The following is a 16547-nucleotide window of genomic DNA, read 5'->3' on the forward strand; positions in this document are numbered from 1 at the left end:
GAAAACTAGCTCTAAAAAAGAACTGAGAACATGTCAGCTTGGCATTTCTTTTTAGTCTGAAAGTCTCCTCTTAAAAAAAAAAAAAAAAGGCAATACTTCCTCCCAATAGGGCACCTTTCTCATAACTGATCTTTGTCCAAAATCAGAAGCAGTTTCTCCAGAAAAAGCCAATCAGTACACAAGATATAGTATTTCCTTATAGATTTTTTAAACAAGAGCATGACAACATTAATGAAGTTTAATACAAGAAAATAATGTTGTAACTCAAAACAAACTGCTTTTTGTTTAATCTCACTTTTTTTTTTGATTCTACACTAGATGACCACTATTCTTAAAGCTTAGAATAAATTGGGAATACAAGTCAAAACCAGAGCCTAATTAAATTAAATGGTACACCGAAAATCTTGGTTTGACAAAAGTAAACTCAACAACACCATTTAAATTAATTGGGAAAATTTTAATCAATAAGCATCAAACGCACTTTACACTGGGAACTGCAATACTGAAATCGTGACATTTTAAATATTTTCCTCAAAAAAGGTTAGTGATTATCTTTTTCCTGGGAAACATGGAAATCCAACTATAACATTAAAGTGGCCGGTCTAGGTCACTGTGTTTTAGTTAATGCTAATATTTAAACAGATATTCACATTCCATGCCTACAATAAGGTAGACTGTGAACTACCTGTATTGCTGAATTTTAGCCAAAATTCCATGAGATAATTTAGAGGAACGTCAAATTTCTGAAGTGCAAACTCATAAAACTTTACATTGGGATTGCTTTTTTGCTTCAATTGCATCTGACTTGACAAGACAGGCAAGTTTTCTTTCCTAATTCCTTGGAAAAATATTTCTCCAATAAGTCCTATGTCTTCTCTACTATGGATTGTTTTTAAGATATCAGCTCTGTGGTTAGTTTCCCACAGTTGATAAAAATCTATCAAAAACACCATGATATACAATTAGCAAGGGAAATAGTTGTTTTTCTAAGGCTGCAGGAACAGGAAAGAAATAGCACTTCTTATTTGCATAAGCACAAACACCTTTTAAATCTAGTCATACTGCATAAATCCAATATAGTATTCAAAAGTTCTATAAAAATGAACAAAAGATACTTCTTTACTTCCACTGCTCCAAGAGTCAAACATTAGATCTGCATGAGAGTTGCACTGTAGCCATTTGCTGGTCCGGTTGAAGAGTTCAAAGTCCTTTTTGTTATTTGGCCCAATGATGTCCACATCCCAGATAAATTCAGTTCAAAAAACGGAAATTAGGGCGAAGACTCCGTATAACAAAGCACAGGGATATGCTACTAGAAGTTGCTGTCCTTCCATGGCTAATGCAGAAATAAAAATTTTGGAAGCAGAAAAACTACACCATCCAATAATTCCAGCAGTAAGAATGATTCCTACCATTCCTCTGTAACAGACAAAGAAAAATGGAGAGTGGAGAGAAAAAGCAGAAAATGAGATTAGTTATGTAAGAGTACTACCATAACCAATTCTTAAGTACTTAAAAATTAAATCACATGTAGATGTCTACAGAAATAACCAAGATCTTTCTTGAAATGCTGATGTATCTCAGTTAATTCAGTTATTTCACGTGATAGAAAGCTTATCTGTAACATATTTTGCTTCTTAATATAGCACAATTTCTCAAACTTGGCAGCACTGACATTTGGCCTGTGTGTGCTGCTGCTGTGAGGGCTGTTCTGTTCATCATTAGGACATTCAGCAGCATCCCTGGCCTCTAGCCATAAAATACCCATTGTACCCCTGCTCCTCCAGAGTTTTGACAACTGAAAGTATCTCCAGACATTGCAAAGTATCCCCCTGTAGCAAAACTGCCCCTGGCTGGAAAACACTGTTTTAGTAGAAACACTGTCTTTAAAATTCAAATATAAACATATCAATTTTAACAAATGAGAAGAGTGAAGCAGTTTCTACACTGAAAATCTGAAGCATTTGCATCCAAAACAGGGACACTGTGAGGCCATCACCCTTCCAAATCTCTAGTATCAGTTGATACATACTCTTCTCCTATGCCTTCTTTTCCACTCTAGGTATAACAAAGCTCAATCTTTCCTCCAGCACTAGCCAGAGGAGGGGACTGAACTACTGAGAGAGCATCTGTGCACTGGCCATGAGAAGCAACTTTATGAGCAGTAATATATACCTCTCTCTTTAATCCTTACTTAAAGTATTATTTTAAAATAACACAACTTTAAAGTTGTGTACAAGGATATTTGAGAACACAGTAGGCTAGAAACAGTCTCTTGACATAAAAAGTTCCAGTTTTAGTTAAGAAGCTTCTAAATAGAGAATATGCATTTATTATTCATTCACTTAGTATATGCCTGATATAGTTAAGAAATGAGATATTAAAAAAAAATCAAAGAGAAGGTAAGTATAATTTTAACAACCTGATCTCTTCCATGCAATATTTAAGCTAACAATCACCTGTGTTCAGTTTGTTTATGGACACTGGTAAGTTTACCTAAAACTACTGAAATTCCTTATGATATGGAAAGCAGAGATGGTATAAATGATTTTTAAATTTATTCTCACTTCCATTTTCATCACTGAAAAGTATGTAACACAGTCTTCATTTATAACAGCCACTATTTGTTTACTGAATCAGTGATTTACCTCCAACTGATAGTGAACTAAATTCTATTACACAGAATTGGTCAATCAACTCCCAAAATAAAGATCAGTACTTACTGCAAAGAAAATATCACTGCGAAGCTGGAAAGCAGGATCATAGGAAGAAGACAATATCCAAGGACACTTGCCACACAACCAAATGAAACACCAGTCATACTCATTAAGTTCAATAAACAAAACATTCCTAGGCATCCAATTGCACTGATCCCATATACGTAGCCAAACTGGATTTTCCCAGCCTATGGGTAACAAAAAGATGACATGTTAGAGGGCAAAGAAAGTTACTTTGGGCTTCTTTCACCTAAAATGGTACTTGTAGAAGATATTTAATTTGTGAGGATTAAAATCCACAGAGGTGTCTATTCTTTATATAGGGAAGTAAAACAGTGAGCAGACTGCCTTTTCTCTTTCTTAAGAAATTTAAAGTACCCACCTCTCAACACACAGATACTCAGGATTTCATTTTCTAGCTACCATTTGACTTTGGCATAGAATTCAACAAATAAAGATATAAAACCATTGTAGAATCACCTCAAGTCATAGATTTCTAAAAAGAAATCTGGCTGATTTTAAGCAAATAAACTACCCAAACAAGATGGAAAGTCATTAAAATATTTGGATAGTAGCTAATATCACTTGAACACACCCAACTCCACCAAAATTGCCCTGAAACAACTTATTTTCATTGGCAGATATGGTCATAATCGTTTTAACAGCAGAAATAATTTCATCATTGACTTTGCTGCTGCTGCTGCTAAGTCGCTTCAGTTGTGTCCGACTTTGTGCGATCCCAGAAACAGCAGCCCACCAGGCTCCCCTGTCCCTGGGATTCTCCAGGCAAAAACAATGGAGTGGGTTGCCATTTCCTTCTCCAATGCGTGAAAGTGAAAAGCAAAAGTGAAGTCGCTCAGTTGTGTCCGACTCTTAACGACCCCATGGACTGCAGCCTACCGGGGTTTTTTCAGGCAAGAGTCCGTGGGATTTTTCAGGCAAGAGTACTGGAGTGGGTTGCCACTGCCTTCTCCTATCATTGACTTTATATGGGTGTTAAAGGAATTAGGAGAAAGGAAGCCAGGATAAGCAGGGAGCCAGGGTTCTGTGGGGAGGGGAGGAGAAAAGTAAAGTGATTAACTACTGAGCAAGAGGAATATAATGGAAGATATTTCTTCTTTCATTCTTTTTCCAAATTGTTGGTTGCTTTATACAGTTCTCTGACAAACAAGCAAAAACTTTAAAAATTTTCTGCTCTTACAAAAGACATCACTAAACAATCTTAGGACAATAAACATGAGCTTAATTGGAGTTAGTACTCTTAGTCACACTAAGTGAACAAACACTGCATTTAGGTCATGCTATCACTAAAATCAGTCTGTGGAAAAGCCTTTAAAAAGTTCTGGTTTGTCACACATCTGACATATGAAACTCAATTATGAAAATACCTCTACAGATTACATTAATGGAAAACTCCCTGGGATTTTTGTTAGAATCAATACTTGTTTGTAAATATCTGATTAAGAGTGTAAAAGTTTAAAAAGGTTTATTAATAATAATAAAATCTGACACCGGGTACAATGCATTAAAACTTTGAATCAGATCAGTCGCTCAGTCGTGTCCGACTCTTTGCGACCCTATGAATCACAGCACGCCAGGCCTCCCTGTCCATCACCAACTCCCGGTACCTTGAAAAGTATTCTCATATAACCTGTCTTAATCTCCAAAACAACCTTGTTAGGTGGGAGGCACACATGATTATTTATCAGAGGGAAGTGAAGGGTGAAATCAAGGGCAGATTAGAAGCACTGTGTTCATGCCTAGCTTTTCTGACTAAAAGTTCCATCTTTAATTCATTATATTGTTTCTCTCTTCTAATTCAGAAGAGGACATAAGATAAAATAAAACAAACATTAACAATTATATTTACAATTTCTCATTTTCAATATGCTTCAATATTCTTAGAGAGATGAGAGACAGAGACTAAAGCTTCTTGTCTTTTATTTATTCATTAAATATTAAAATAATATATAGGAAAGACCAGCACTTATGCAACAAAACACTACTCAAGGACAACTTAAAAAAAAAAGGAATTCTGATGAGCGACTAAAGCTACATGTTATTTATTAACAATTTTCCCTAATAATTGGACCACTTATTAGAACAAGAAATGATTTCTAAATATACCATATTATCAATGGTGAAGTGACAAATATGTATAAACTTAAAAATTCAACACCTTTTAAGACACATCAAAACTTGATGTAAAAGAAAAGTCTTAATAAAGGCTCTTGGTGGAATATTTAAATTCCATTCTTTAATCTCACACTGAGAGTTCCAACTAGAATCTTACCAGTAACAATGTAGCTCCAAAAGCAAGGCAAAAAACCATTGGTCCTGCCAAATCAGTCTCATTCATGATGCTGCCATCTGCTACCTTCAAGGGGTGTAAAACTGTGAGTGTTTTTTGCCAGATGTGGTCAAAATTGATACCCAATTCTAAAGAAAAAGAAAATAAGAAAGTCAATTAGGATTTGTGATATACTTTCAGTTTACCAGAATTTATGTTGTAACAGGGTGAAAAAAGAAAATGAAACAACCAGTATCAAAAAAGTGATCTAGCAACATCAGATGATATTATTTTAGTGAGTCCTCAATCCATCTTTACTGATTACAGTGCTTATTCCACAAATATCAAATCTCTGGTTTGGTGTTAGAAGAAGGTAAGGACATAATGAATCAGACACTGTGAGCTATGACTTTATAGCAAAGAATACACAGACAGCATTCATAGTAAAGGGCTCTATATCCGGGGCTTCAGAAACACAGGAGGCCCTGCAAAAACGTATACAAAACTATGTCTTCTATGTATATATGTGCATTTTTCTGAGAAGAGTATGCATAGCTTTCACTGGACTTCCAAAGGTTATCTTCCAAAGGTTACTTTGCTCACATACTGACATACTTTATTATCACTAATATAAAGATCTATTAAAAAAATCTGGTTCTTTCTGGCTCAGTGTTGTTTGAAATGAGTCACTTAGTAGAAACCTTTTTCCTACAACCTTATTCTTTTAAAGACAAGAGGAATTCCTCCAAACAAAGATTTACTTTCACCATCTGGATATTATAGAGTACTATCAAGAGTTGCAACCAACTGTACCTTCTAATAAAGGTGGTTCATCCTCAAAGTTGTTTCCATAGAATGGCTGAGGTGTAGTTGGAGTATATGTCTGAGTTGGCTGGAAAATCTGCCCGGTGTATGGCTGTTGTGGCTGCATCATGTCTGCGGGGACAAACCGGCCTTGGTGCGAGTAGTCATAGCCAGCATACTGTCTAAAAAGCCAAGTAAAGTAAACATGCCTCAGAATTATGTCAACACCCAAATTTGATATCCCTGACAGGCAGGAAATGTCATGCAATTTCCAGAATATCTACTTTGCCAGTTTTTATAAATGGTGGTTGAAATTAACTACTAAGATCAAGGTAATTATCTACAACAAGACAGATGGGTCATGGTAGAGAGTTCTGACAAAATGTGGTCCACTGGAGAAGGGAATGGCAAACCACTTCAGTACTCTTGCCTTGAGAACCCCATGAACAGTATGAAAAGGCAAAAAGATAGAACACTGAAAGATGAACTCCCCAGGTTGGTAGGTGCCCAACATGCTACTGGAGATCGGTGGAGAAATAACTCCAGAAAAAATGAAGAGACGGAGCCAAAGCAAAAACAATACCCAGCTGTGGATGTGACTGGTGATAGAAGCAAGGTCCGATGCTATGAAGAGCAATATTGCATAGGAACCTGGAATGTCAGGTCCATGAATCAAGGCAAATTGGAAGTGGTCAAACAAGAGATGGCAAGAGTGAATGTCGACATTCTAGGAATCAGCGAACTGAAATGGACTGGAATGGGTGAATTTAACTCAGATGACCATTGTATCTACTACTGCAGGCAGGAATCCCTCAGAAGAAATGGAGTGGCCATCATGGTCAATAAAAGAGTCCAAAATGCAGTACTTGGATGCAATCTCAAAAACGACAGAATGATCTCTGTTCGTTTCCAAGGCAAACCATTCAATATCAGGGTAATCCAAGTCTATGCCCCGACCAGTAACGCTGAAGAAGCTGAAGTTGAACGGTTCTATGAAGACCTACAAGACCTTTTAGACCTAACACCCAAAAAAGATGTCCTTTTCATTATAGGGGACTGGAATGCAAAAGTAGGAAGTCAAGAAACACATGGAGGCAAATTTGGCCTTGGAGTACAGAATGAAGCAGGGAAAAGGCTCATACAGTTCTGCTAAGAGAATGCAATGATCATAGCAAACACCCTCTTCCAACACCACAAGAGAATGCTCTACACATGGACGTCACCAGATGGTCAACACCGAAATCAGATTGATGAGATTCTTTGTAGCCAAAGATGGAGAAGCTCTATACAGTTAGCAAAAACAAGACTGGGAGCTGACTGTGGCTCAGACCATGAACTCCTTAATGCCAAATTCAGACTGAAATTGAAGAAAGTAGGGAAAACCACTAGATCATTCAGGTATGACCTAAATCAAATCCCTTATGATTATACAGTGGAAGTGGGAAATAGATTTAAACGACTAGATCTGATAGAGTGCCTGATGAACTATGGATGGAGGTTCATGACATTGTACAGGAGACAGGGACCAAGACCATCCCCAAGAAAAAGAAATGCAGAAAAGCAAAATGGCTCTCTGAGGAGGCCTTACAAATAGCTGAGAAAAGAAGAGAAGTGAAAAGCAAAGGAGAAAAGGAAAGATATACCCATTTGAAGGCAGAGCTCCAAAGAATAGCAAGGAGAGATAAGAAAGCCTTCCTCAGCAGTCAATGCAAAGAAATAGAGGAAAACAATAGAATAGGAAAGACTACAGATCTCTTCAAGAAAATTAGAGATATCAAGGGAACATTTCATGCAAAGATGGGCTCAATAAAGGACAGAAATGGTATGGACCTAACAGAAGCAGAAGATATTAAGGAGAGGTGGCAAGAATACACAGAAAAACTGTACCGAAAAGATCTTTATGACCCAGATGATCACAATGGTGTGATCACTGACCTAGAGCCAGACATCCTGGAATGTGAAGTCAAGTGTGCCTTCAGAAGCATCACTATGAACAAAGCTAGTGGAGGTGATGGAATTCCGGTTGAGCTATTTCAAATCCTACAAAGATGATGCTGTGAAAGTGCTGCACTCAATATGCCAGCAAATTGGGAAAACTCAGCAGTGGCCATAGGACTGGAAAAGGTCAGTTTTCATTCCAATGCCAAAGAAAGGCAATGCCAACGAATATTCAAACTACCGCATAATTGCAGTAATCTCACACGCTAGTAAAGTAATGGTCAAAATTCTCCAAGCCAGGCTTCAACAGGATGTGAACTGTGAAATTCCAGATATTCAAGCTGGTTTTAGAAAAGGCAGAGGAACCAGAGATCAAGTTACCTACATCTGCTGGATCATCAAAAAAGCAAGAGAGTTCCAGAAAAACATCTACTTTTGCTTTATTGACTATGCCGAAGCCTTTGACTGTGTGGATTACAACCAACTGTGGAAAATTTGAGAGATGGGACTACCTGACCACCTAACCTGCCTCTTGAGAAATATGTATGCAAGTCAAGAAGCAACAGTTAGAAATGGACATGGAACAACAGACTGGTTCCAAATAGGGAAAGGAGTATGTCAAGGCTGTATATTATCACCCTGCTTATTTAACTTATATGCAGAGTACATCATGAGAAACGCTGGGCTGGAAGAAGCACAAACTGGAATCAAGATTGCCAGGAGAAATATCAGTCACCTCAGATATGCAGATGACACCACCTTTATGGCAGAAAGCAAAGAACTAAAGAGCCTCTTGATAAAAGTGAAAGAGGAGAGTGAAAAAGGTGGCTTAAAACTCAACATTCAGAAAACTAAGATCATGGCATCCAGTCCCATCACTTCATGGCAAATAGATGGGGAAACAGCGGAAATAGTGGCAGATTTTATTTTTTTGGCTCCAAAATCACTGCAGATGGTGACTGCAGCCATGATATAAAAAGATACTTACTCCCTGGAAGGAAAGTTATGACCAACCTAGAGGGCATATTAAAAAGCAGAGACATTACTTTGTCAACAAATGTCAAGGCTATGGTTTCTCCAGTAGTCATGTATGGATGTGACTGTTGGACTATAAAGAAAGCTGAGTTCTGAAGAAGGAATGCTTTTGAGTATGTTATTTTTTGCAAGTGCATAAACGTCTTTAAGAAAAATCATCGATTTCAAACAGTGAAAAATAAGCATCTTTCTTGTGAAAGCTTTCTGAATATAACAGAACATAATTAACATAATTATGTTAATTAATTTAGTTCTTTTAATTTTTTAAAGTAAATGTACACTTATTATATCTGTTGCTATGTACTGTAACAAATCTTACGCTTTAGAAGCGGACCTTGCTATGGCTTTTTTAGTGATGAAAACAACTGAAGAATATTGAAGTGGAACAGAAGAATATTGAAGCAATAGCTTTTAATGATCTGTTTCACCACGTTTGGAAAAATACGACCTATCTATCAGTGGGACTAATTCAATTACACAGTAAGAAATAAAGAAGGAATTATTTTAAAGGTAAGACATTTTAAAAATGAGAGCTGAGATGCCTTAGAGATCTTTTAGTCTCTAATTCTCTTTAAAAATTTATAGTCGCTTTTTCAAAAATATAAAAACCTAATGACCTCATTATTACTTGAGATTTTAAAGTTAAATCTAATTTTTAAATTAACTGAACATTTTGATTAAAATCAAATCAAAGGTGGAATTCCTTGGTGATACAGAGGATGGGAGATTCGCCTGCTGATGCAGGGGATACTGGGCTCGATCCCTGGTCTGGGAAGACTGAATGTGCTGAAGAGCAACTAGGCCCACAGGCCTCAACTACTGAGCCCAAGTGTGCCCAGAGCCTGTGTTCTGCAACCAGAGAAGCCACCGCAGTAAGAAGTTCGTGCACTGCAACAAAGAGTAACTCCTGCTCGCTGCAACTAGTGAAAGCCTACCTGCAACAACGAAGATCCAGTGCAACCAAAAATTGATTAATTTAAAAAACCAAGAATAAATTAAAATTTCAACTACACATAGCTCATATTCTGTCTTATCATGCTAGTCCAATACATGCTTAAAAATACTATTATTTTTCTGGCTATAAAATATACTGATAGAATGCACTGCAGCAATATTTTAATGGCAAAAAACAGAAACCAAAACAATATAAATATATATCTGTAACTACACTGTGACATGGGCATAGATTATTATGCATCTGTTAAACAGAATGAGGCAGTTTTGTAGGTACTCGAAAGAAATGATAATCAAAAACATTTAGTGGAGGAGAAAAAACACTAATATTCAGGAACTCCTCTGGTGGTCCAGGGGTTAAGACTGCAGTGCAGGTTCCAACCTCTCGTCCTCGTCAGAGAACTAAGAGCCTGCATGCCATTCAGTGTGGCCAAAAAACGCATAAATAAATAAATTAAAATTTTAAAACAGAAAAAAAACTAATAAGCAGAATAGTACACATTATATGCACCCACTGTGACTATGCTTTTTAGAATATACATGCACATCTAAGTATACGTGTGTTTTATATACATATACATTATATACATAATTATATAGGTAAAGGGACCCAAAAACAGGTGAAGTAAGACACTTAATTTTCAGACAAAAATCCTATATAGTTATTATTTGTTGAAATTCATTAACTCTAAAATGTTATATATAATATATAGCTATGGAAATTTCCCAAAACATACATCATAACTTTTTGAATAGTACTGTGTAAAGTGTTTAATGTGAATTGCCTCACATTATTCTCACTACTCTAGAAGGTTAATTTTATCATCCTCTTCATTACCAAAATGTGTAAACTGATATTTGGGTTATCCACAGTGGTGCAAGGATTCAAAACCAGACTTTATAATTCCAGTAGCTAACTCTTATAACAACTGTAATAAAAATCACCTTCAAATCCTGACATCAAAATGTTATTTTTTTTTCTGTATATGCATTTCCCCAGTCATTTTGGTATGCAAATACTTTGATTACTATTTACTTACTTACTTACTTATACACACACATATACACACACAACCCCCACGGGGCTAGCTGGCTGAATTAGGATAAGAGCACACATCTTCTAATTTAGTAGAATATGCTATAGTGCCATCTCTCTAAGAATGTATCATAAATTCACCTCAGAGTTCATGGAACAAGTAGAAAAGCTCCATATGGAGGTTTGTACAATCTGCATAAACAGATTGTATTTTATTCTCTTTCTTCAGGGAGAGAAAGACAGAGAATATAAATGTGTATGCAAGAGAAAAAACAAAAAGAATGACATAAACCCATGGTTCTCAAACTCCTTGATCTTAGAACCCATTATACTCTTAAAATTTGTTATTGAGAACTCCTAAAATTTTTTATGTGGGTAACATCTATCAATATTTTTTCATTTTAGAAATTAAAACAGAAATGTTTAAAATACTTATTAACATGTTAAAGTAAGATTAAATCTATTATATGTTACCATAAACTTTTTTAAATGAAAAAGCTTTTTCAAGGCAGCTGAAAATTCTTATATTTGCCTCTGTAATCATTCTGTTGTGTGATGTACCATTTACTTGAAGTATCTGAAGAAAATCTATTGTTGCAGACATGTGGTTGGAAAATAGAGTGAAATCTTTTCAGATTATCATTAATATTCTTTCTGATACATCAAAGCACAGAGCAAAGTCATAGTTTTTTAAACTTAACTTGCAATGTGGCAACTGGAAAGAATGTTAATGAACTGTCTTGTACTTTGACTGGATCCTTTCTTTACTCATGTATATAATTTTGTAACATCATGCCTTGGCCATTTAGAAAATATTAATATGAGTTATGCAGATGTTCCAAATATAGACTCACTTAATATGAAATATATGTATATAAATTATATTTGTTAATATTATCACTGATCTCATCAGAAAATAATTACTGGGAAGCTGACAAGTTCACAGTGATGGATACAAGTTTTTCAAAATGCTTATTTTTGCCTGAAAATGTGAATCTGATCATTGGCCCCACATACTGTCAACTGCTTTCCTTGAAGTAACAGGTCACTTCATTCATTTTTGAGAAATTATTCAAGTCTGAATAACCATAGTTTGTCTGTCAGCTGTTCTTTCCAAAAAAAGGTTTCCATGAAAAAGTGGCTGATTCAGCTTGTGACTCAAAACTGCATAGGTGCTTTTCCTAGAGATAATTATTATACTTTAGTATGAAGTAGAAGTGCTTTAGAACTGTTTCCCATTTTGTCACATAGAACATTTTAAAAATGTATATGGGTCAGGGTCAAGGGTCAGGATTTAAAACAATAATTCTCACAGCTTCACCAAGGATATCTTTACATGAAATGGCTTCACTCACCCCCAATAAGTATGTGATAAAGAATACAATGATTACTAGAACAATTTGATGCCACTGTCGTGATTCACATTTAGGTACCAGCAGTTTTACCAATCATTGCTTTTGCAACATCAGTGCAAATGCCAACACACCTAAAAAGGTATAAAATGTCTCACTGTGTGTGTGTTAACCACTCAGTCATGTCCCACTTTGCGACCCCATGGACTGTAGTCCTCCAGACTCCTCTGTCCGTGGGGATTCTCCAGGCAAGAGTACTAGAGTGGGTAGCCATGTCCTTCTCCAGAGGACCTTGCCGACCCAGGGATCGAACCTGGGTCTCTGGCATTGCAGGCAGATTCTTCACCATCTGAGCCACCACGGAAGATCAAAATGTCTCACTACTATTACAAAAACAGTTTTGATCTTTCAAAACCTCCTGGAAGGATCTCAAGGACACTCTGGGATCTGTAGACAACACTTCAGAACCACTGATACAGACCCATAAATTTCATGTAAGGAAGAGAAATAATGCAAGCAAATAAGAGCTTTAAATGTGGCACTATTATTCCTTCATCAAATGAAAGACAATACCATGGAATTTTATACTTTCCCTTTTCCGGCAGGATCTGCTCAGGAAAATTCCTGACTCACTCCTACTCATTTTAAACTAAAACATAATATGGTAGACATGACCTTTACAGACTAAATCAACACTTCTACAGCAGGAAAAGTAGCAGATGAAACCAATGCCCTCATAAGCACTCAGTATCAACAACAAAGACAAAGCCTCTTAACATACTGGGTTGACAACTTAAGCTGATCAAAATCCATAGGTAGTCCATAAAGGTATTATCAGTTAAAGACGAAAAAATACTAGCTTTCAGTGCTTTAAAAAATACATAGTTGGTATTTCTATATATTTCATATACATATATATAATACAATGTCTAATAAGATGTTCATAAAACTCAGCAAATTGAGATCAAAGGTCCTTTTATTTTTGGGGTTTATTTTTTGTTATATGAATGTAAAGTACCCATAGTGGAAACTATGCAAAATGTTAAAATTGACTTCATAGGGCAAATGTAGAACTATGAACTAATAATAACCCAAGTCAAACTTGAAGACAATTCAAGTCAGATTATACCTGAACCTGCATTTTCATCCACAGAGAGAGAGAAAAGTTAGCTGACCTTTGTTACCTAGTTGACGTAACAAAGTATTATTTGATAAACTGAGATAAACATAAAAATGTCATTAAGGGGCAGATCCAATTGAAGGCTCAATAAAGAAGAGCTCAATTACTCTTAAAGTTCAGAAACTCAGTTATTACTGCTAACACACTGGTCTTATTTTTCTCAGCAATATCTATAAATTCATATTTATTAATTGGCAGTAACATTTATATAAGCACCTGGAATAAAACTTCTTTACAAGCACTGAAGCAATGCTTACCAGTACATGATTTTTGCTGAGATGGAACTGTAAGGATAGTTAGCAACAGCATATCTAAAACAACTGCTCTATGGAGAACTGAAGTGAGATGCTAAGTGTACAGAGACGATAAGTTACACCTTTGAGAGATGCTAACAAGGACAGAAAGAAAGAAACATAAGAAAGGCAGAGATACATTTTCACTTGAAATCTAAGTGGAATAATTCTGTTGAGTTTAAACAATATCAATGGTTAAAAATACACCCAGGTCCACATACAGAGACAGGTTTTCCAAAGCCCTATTGCAGCACTCCAGCCATTCTTACATTAATCTGCCCTGTCATACACTGAACAATCACAAAAAAATACATATTTAGGTAAATGAATGGAGATTTCTCAACAGATTTTCTCCAATCCTGACCAATTAACTGATAAAAAGAGATAAACCGTCAATGGTATTATGTAATTTAGAATTAACAGAAAGAAGAAAAAGTGATTCAGAGATAGAGATTATTATTTACATGCTCACTTCCACTGTTTACTGTGTTAAGTTTTAGCGGAAAAAAGCTTTACAATGTACCAAAATAAGCAGATTCCAGGTTTCTTTTGTTTTTGCTTTTGTAAAAAGTATAGCCTATACAAGACAAACCACACTGTGTTAATTTCAAGACGACCTAATACTAATGCTTCTTTCAGACTAGATACACACCCTTTACATGCCCTCATCCTGGGACAGTCTTCATGGTTTTTAATTCAGGGTCCATATGCACATTAGTTAACACATGAACCGTCTGGACGTTATACACACATTAATACAGATGTCTGACTGCAAACGTGGATTTCTCAGAAACAGGCCCCTAGTTTGGTTCAGATTCTCTAAGGGATCCTGGACCATCTAAAAATGGTTAAGTAACCCTGGTATAAGAAACTCCTTCACTAAAAGGGAGGCTGAGAAGGTTAATCTTAATGACCGAAGAAACTAGGATGGAAATGGTAACTCACTTCAGTGTCCTTGCCGGGGAGGTCCCATGGACAGAAGTGCCTGGTGGGCTACAGTCCATGGGGCTGTAAAGAGTTGGACATGACTGAAAGAATGAACACACAAGAAACTAAGAATATGATGTCCTAGAAGAGACTGGTAAAAACCCTTCCTTTCCCCTCCCCCTCCACAAACACCAGAAACTATGGAAAAAATACATTTTTTGTTGTTGTTTTTGTTTTTTCAACAGTTCAGGACTGGAAGGTTTTGAGTCTCTGACCCTGCGCCTCCCTCCTTCAATCTGCAACTGGAAAGTTGCGAGTACTGACTGACCAAAAGTTTTGGTGTGAGAAGTAATAAAAGTGATTATCAGTTGCTATATGAAAACTACCTGATGAATCATAGTAGGGAGCTTACACTGTTCAACAGTGTCACTGAGTGCTTTCAGTTAACAATCGATACACTCTGAAAACTGGACTGATTTAACTACTAACGAAGCTGTCAAAAGATTTTAATTTTTAACTACTCTTGTGGTCTAAACAGCCTATCTCTAGCTACTTTACACTCCTACCCGTACCCTAAATGATGTTCAAATACTGTACTAGAAAAAGGTTCTTCAAACAATCTATTTTGCCACTCATGGCACATGTGAGTATTTTGCAGAAAACACCAAATTCTAAAGAGGATAATGTCGTCCGACCCAAACAAGTGTCAAGATCTCTCCGGAGGCAGGAGGATTATGTATGAAACGTCACATTCCTGATAAGCAACTTGTTCCCACATTCAGTATTAGGCAGAACCAAACATTCAGGGTAGGTGCTTTCACTGCAATCTCGACAAAACAAATGGTCAAAGTTGAAATGTTACTTGCTATAGGGTCCTCCACTTCCTCCATAATCGTAGGACTGCTGTGACTGGTCATCGATGCTGTAACTTGTCTGGTAGAAATCCGTGTTTAAATTATCAAAGCCTGACATTGCAAATGATCTGCAACAGAAAAGAAATGGCAAAGACAGTTTATGCCCAAGGACCTCCTGAATTCGATCCAGACACTTTACTTAAGCGAATACCCTCAGAAGGCGGCAAATAATTCTTCTAGAATTTAGGGTTGCAGCATTTGGAAGGTGGGTCGCGGGGTGGGGTGTGCTAAAGAAATGTCTCTAAGTCAAGGCCCAGGAAGACACCTCCACTTCGAGAGGCTGATTAAGCCCTGGATAGGGGTGGCGATGCGGGAGGCGGGCGGGGGGGGGCGGGCGGTTCTGTGGGGTCTAAAATACCACCACCAACAAAGATGATTCGTCACCTCGGGATAGGGCTTTACAGCTTAAAACACGACAGCCTCTTTGCAAAATAAGGCCTGGGCCGGCCGGGAATGCACACAGTCTCGCAGGATCCGCGTCAGCAAGGCCCGAAAGGGAGGGAGGGTCGGAGAGAAAGGACCCGGGCGCGGCGCCAAGCGGCGGCCAGGAGCCGCCCTTCCCAGGTGCGGGGAGAAATCGAACATCATGCCACAGAACTGGGCACTCACCAAACGGGGAGGCAGCGGCGGCGGCGGTAGCTCTGGTAGCCCCCCAAACCCCCCAAACTCAGCTAAGGACCCTGTACCGGACCGGTTGCTACGTGTCAGAAGGGCAAAGAACTGCTTCCGGGGCACGCCCGCTCGCGCAGGCGTGTTGGCAGACTTTGGGCTCGGATTGGAGGGTTGGAGGGCGGAGGGCGGAGGGCGGAGGGCGGGGGGTGGGGGTTAGCGGGGCGGTAAATGCGCTGTGGAGCATGCGCAGTATCGGCCAACTAATTCCGTGGCGGACTTACGGAAAGAGGGGAAAACTTCTGGCAAGCTTGTTAGCGGTGGAGGCAGAAAGGCGCAGGCACAGCAATTGTTGCTTACTACTTCATTGGAAGGACTGATGTTGAAGCTGAAACTCCAACACTTTGGCCACCTGATGCGAAGAGCTGACTCATTTGAAAAGACCTTGATGCTGGGAAAGATTGAGGGCAGGAGGAGAAGGGGACAACAGAGGATGAG

General features: G+C 37.7%; 1 protein-coding gene across 2 annotated transcripts; it reads right to left on the reverse strand.

Annotated features, from left to right (window-relative positions):
* Positions 1-436: 436 nt before the first annotated feature.
* On the reverse strand, positions 437-16202 carry YIPF5 (Yip1 domain family member 5). 2 transcript variants are annotated; one of them, XM_019965167.2, is made up of 6 exons: positions 16050-16202; positions 15389-15508; positions 5821-5993; positions 5011-5156; positions 2724-2905; positions 437-1419 (listed from the first exon to the last, which is right to left on the reverse strand). In XM_019965167.2, exons 2-6 carry the CDS (start codon positions 15496-15498, stop codon positions 1257-1259), a joined length of 774 nt encoding a protein of 257 aa, XP_019820726.1. In that variant the 5' UTR covers positions 15499-15508; positions 16050-16202; the 3' UTR covers positions 437-1256. The 2 variants fall into 2 exon arrangements, with proteins under 2 accessions (XP_019820726.1, XP_070649838.1); XM_070793737.1 differs by lacking the exon at positions 16050-16202 and adding an exon at positions 15825-15844.
* Between the last annotated feature and the right edge of the window lie 345 nt (positions 16203-16547).

This window comes from Bos indicus, chromosome 7, assembly GCF_029378745.1.
Source record: "Bos indicus isolate NIAB-ARS_2022 breed Sahiwal x Tharparkar chromosome 7, NIAB-ARS_B.indTharparkar_mat_pri_1.0, whole genome shotgun sequence".
Taxonomy (NCBI): domain Eukaryota; kingdom Metazoa; phylum Chordata; class Mammalia; order Artiodactyla; family Bovidae; genus Bos; species Bos indicus.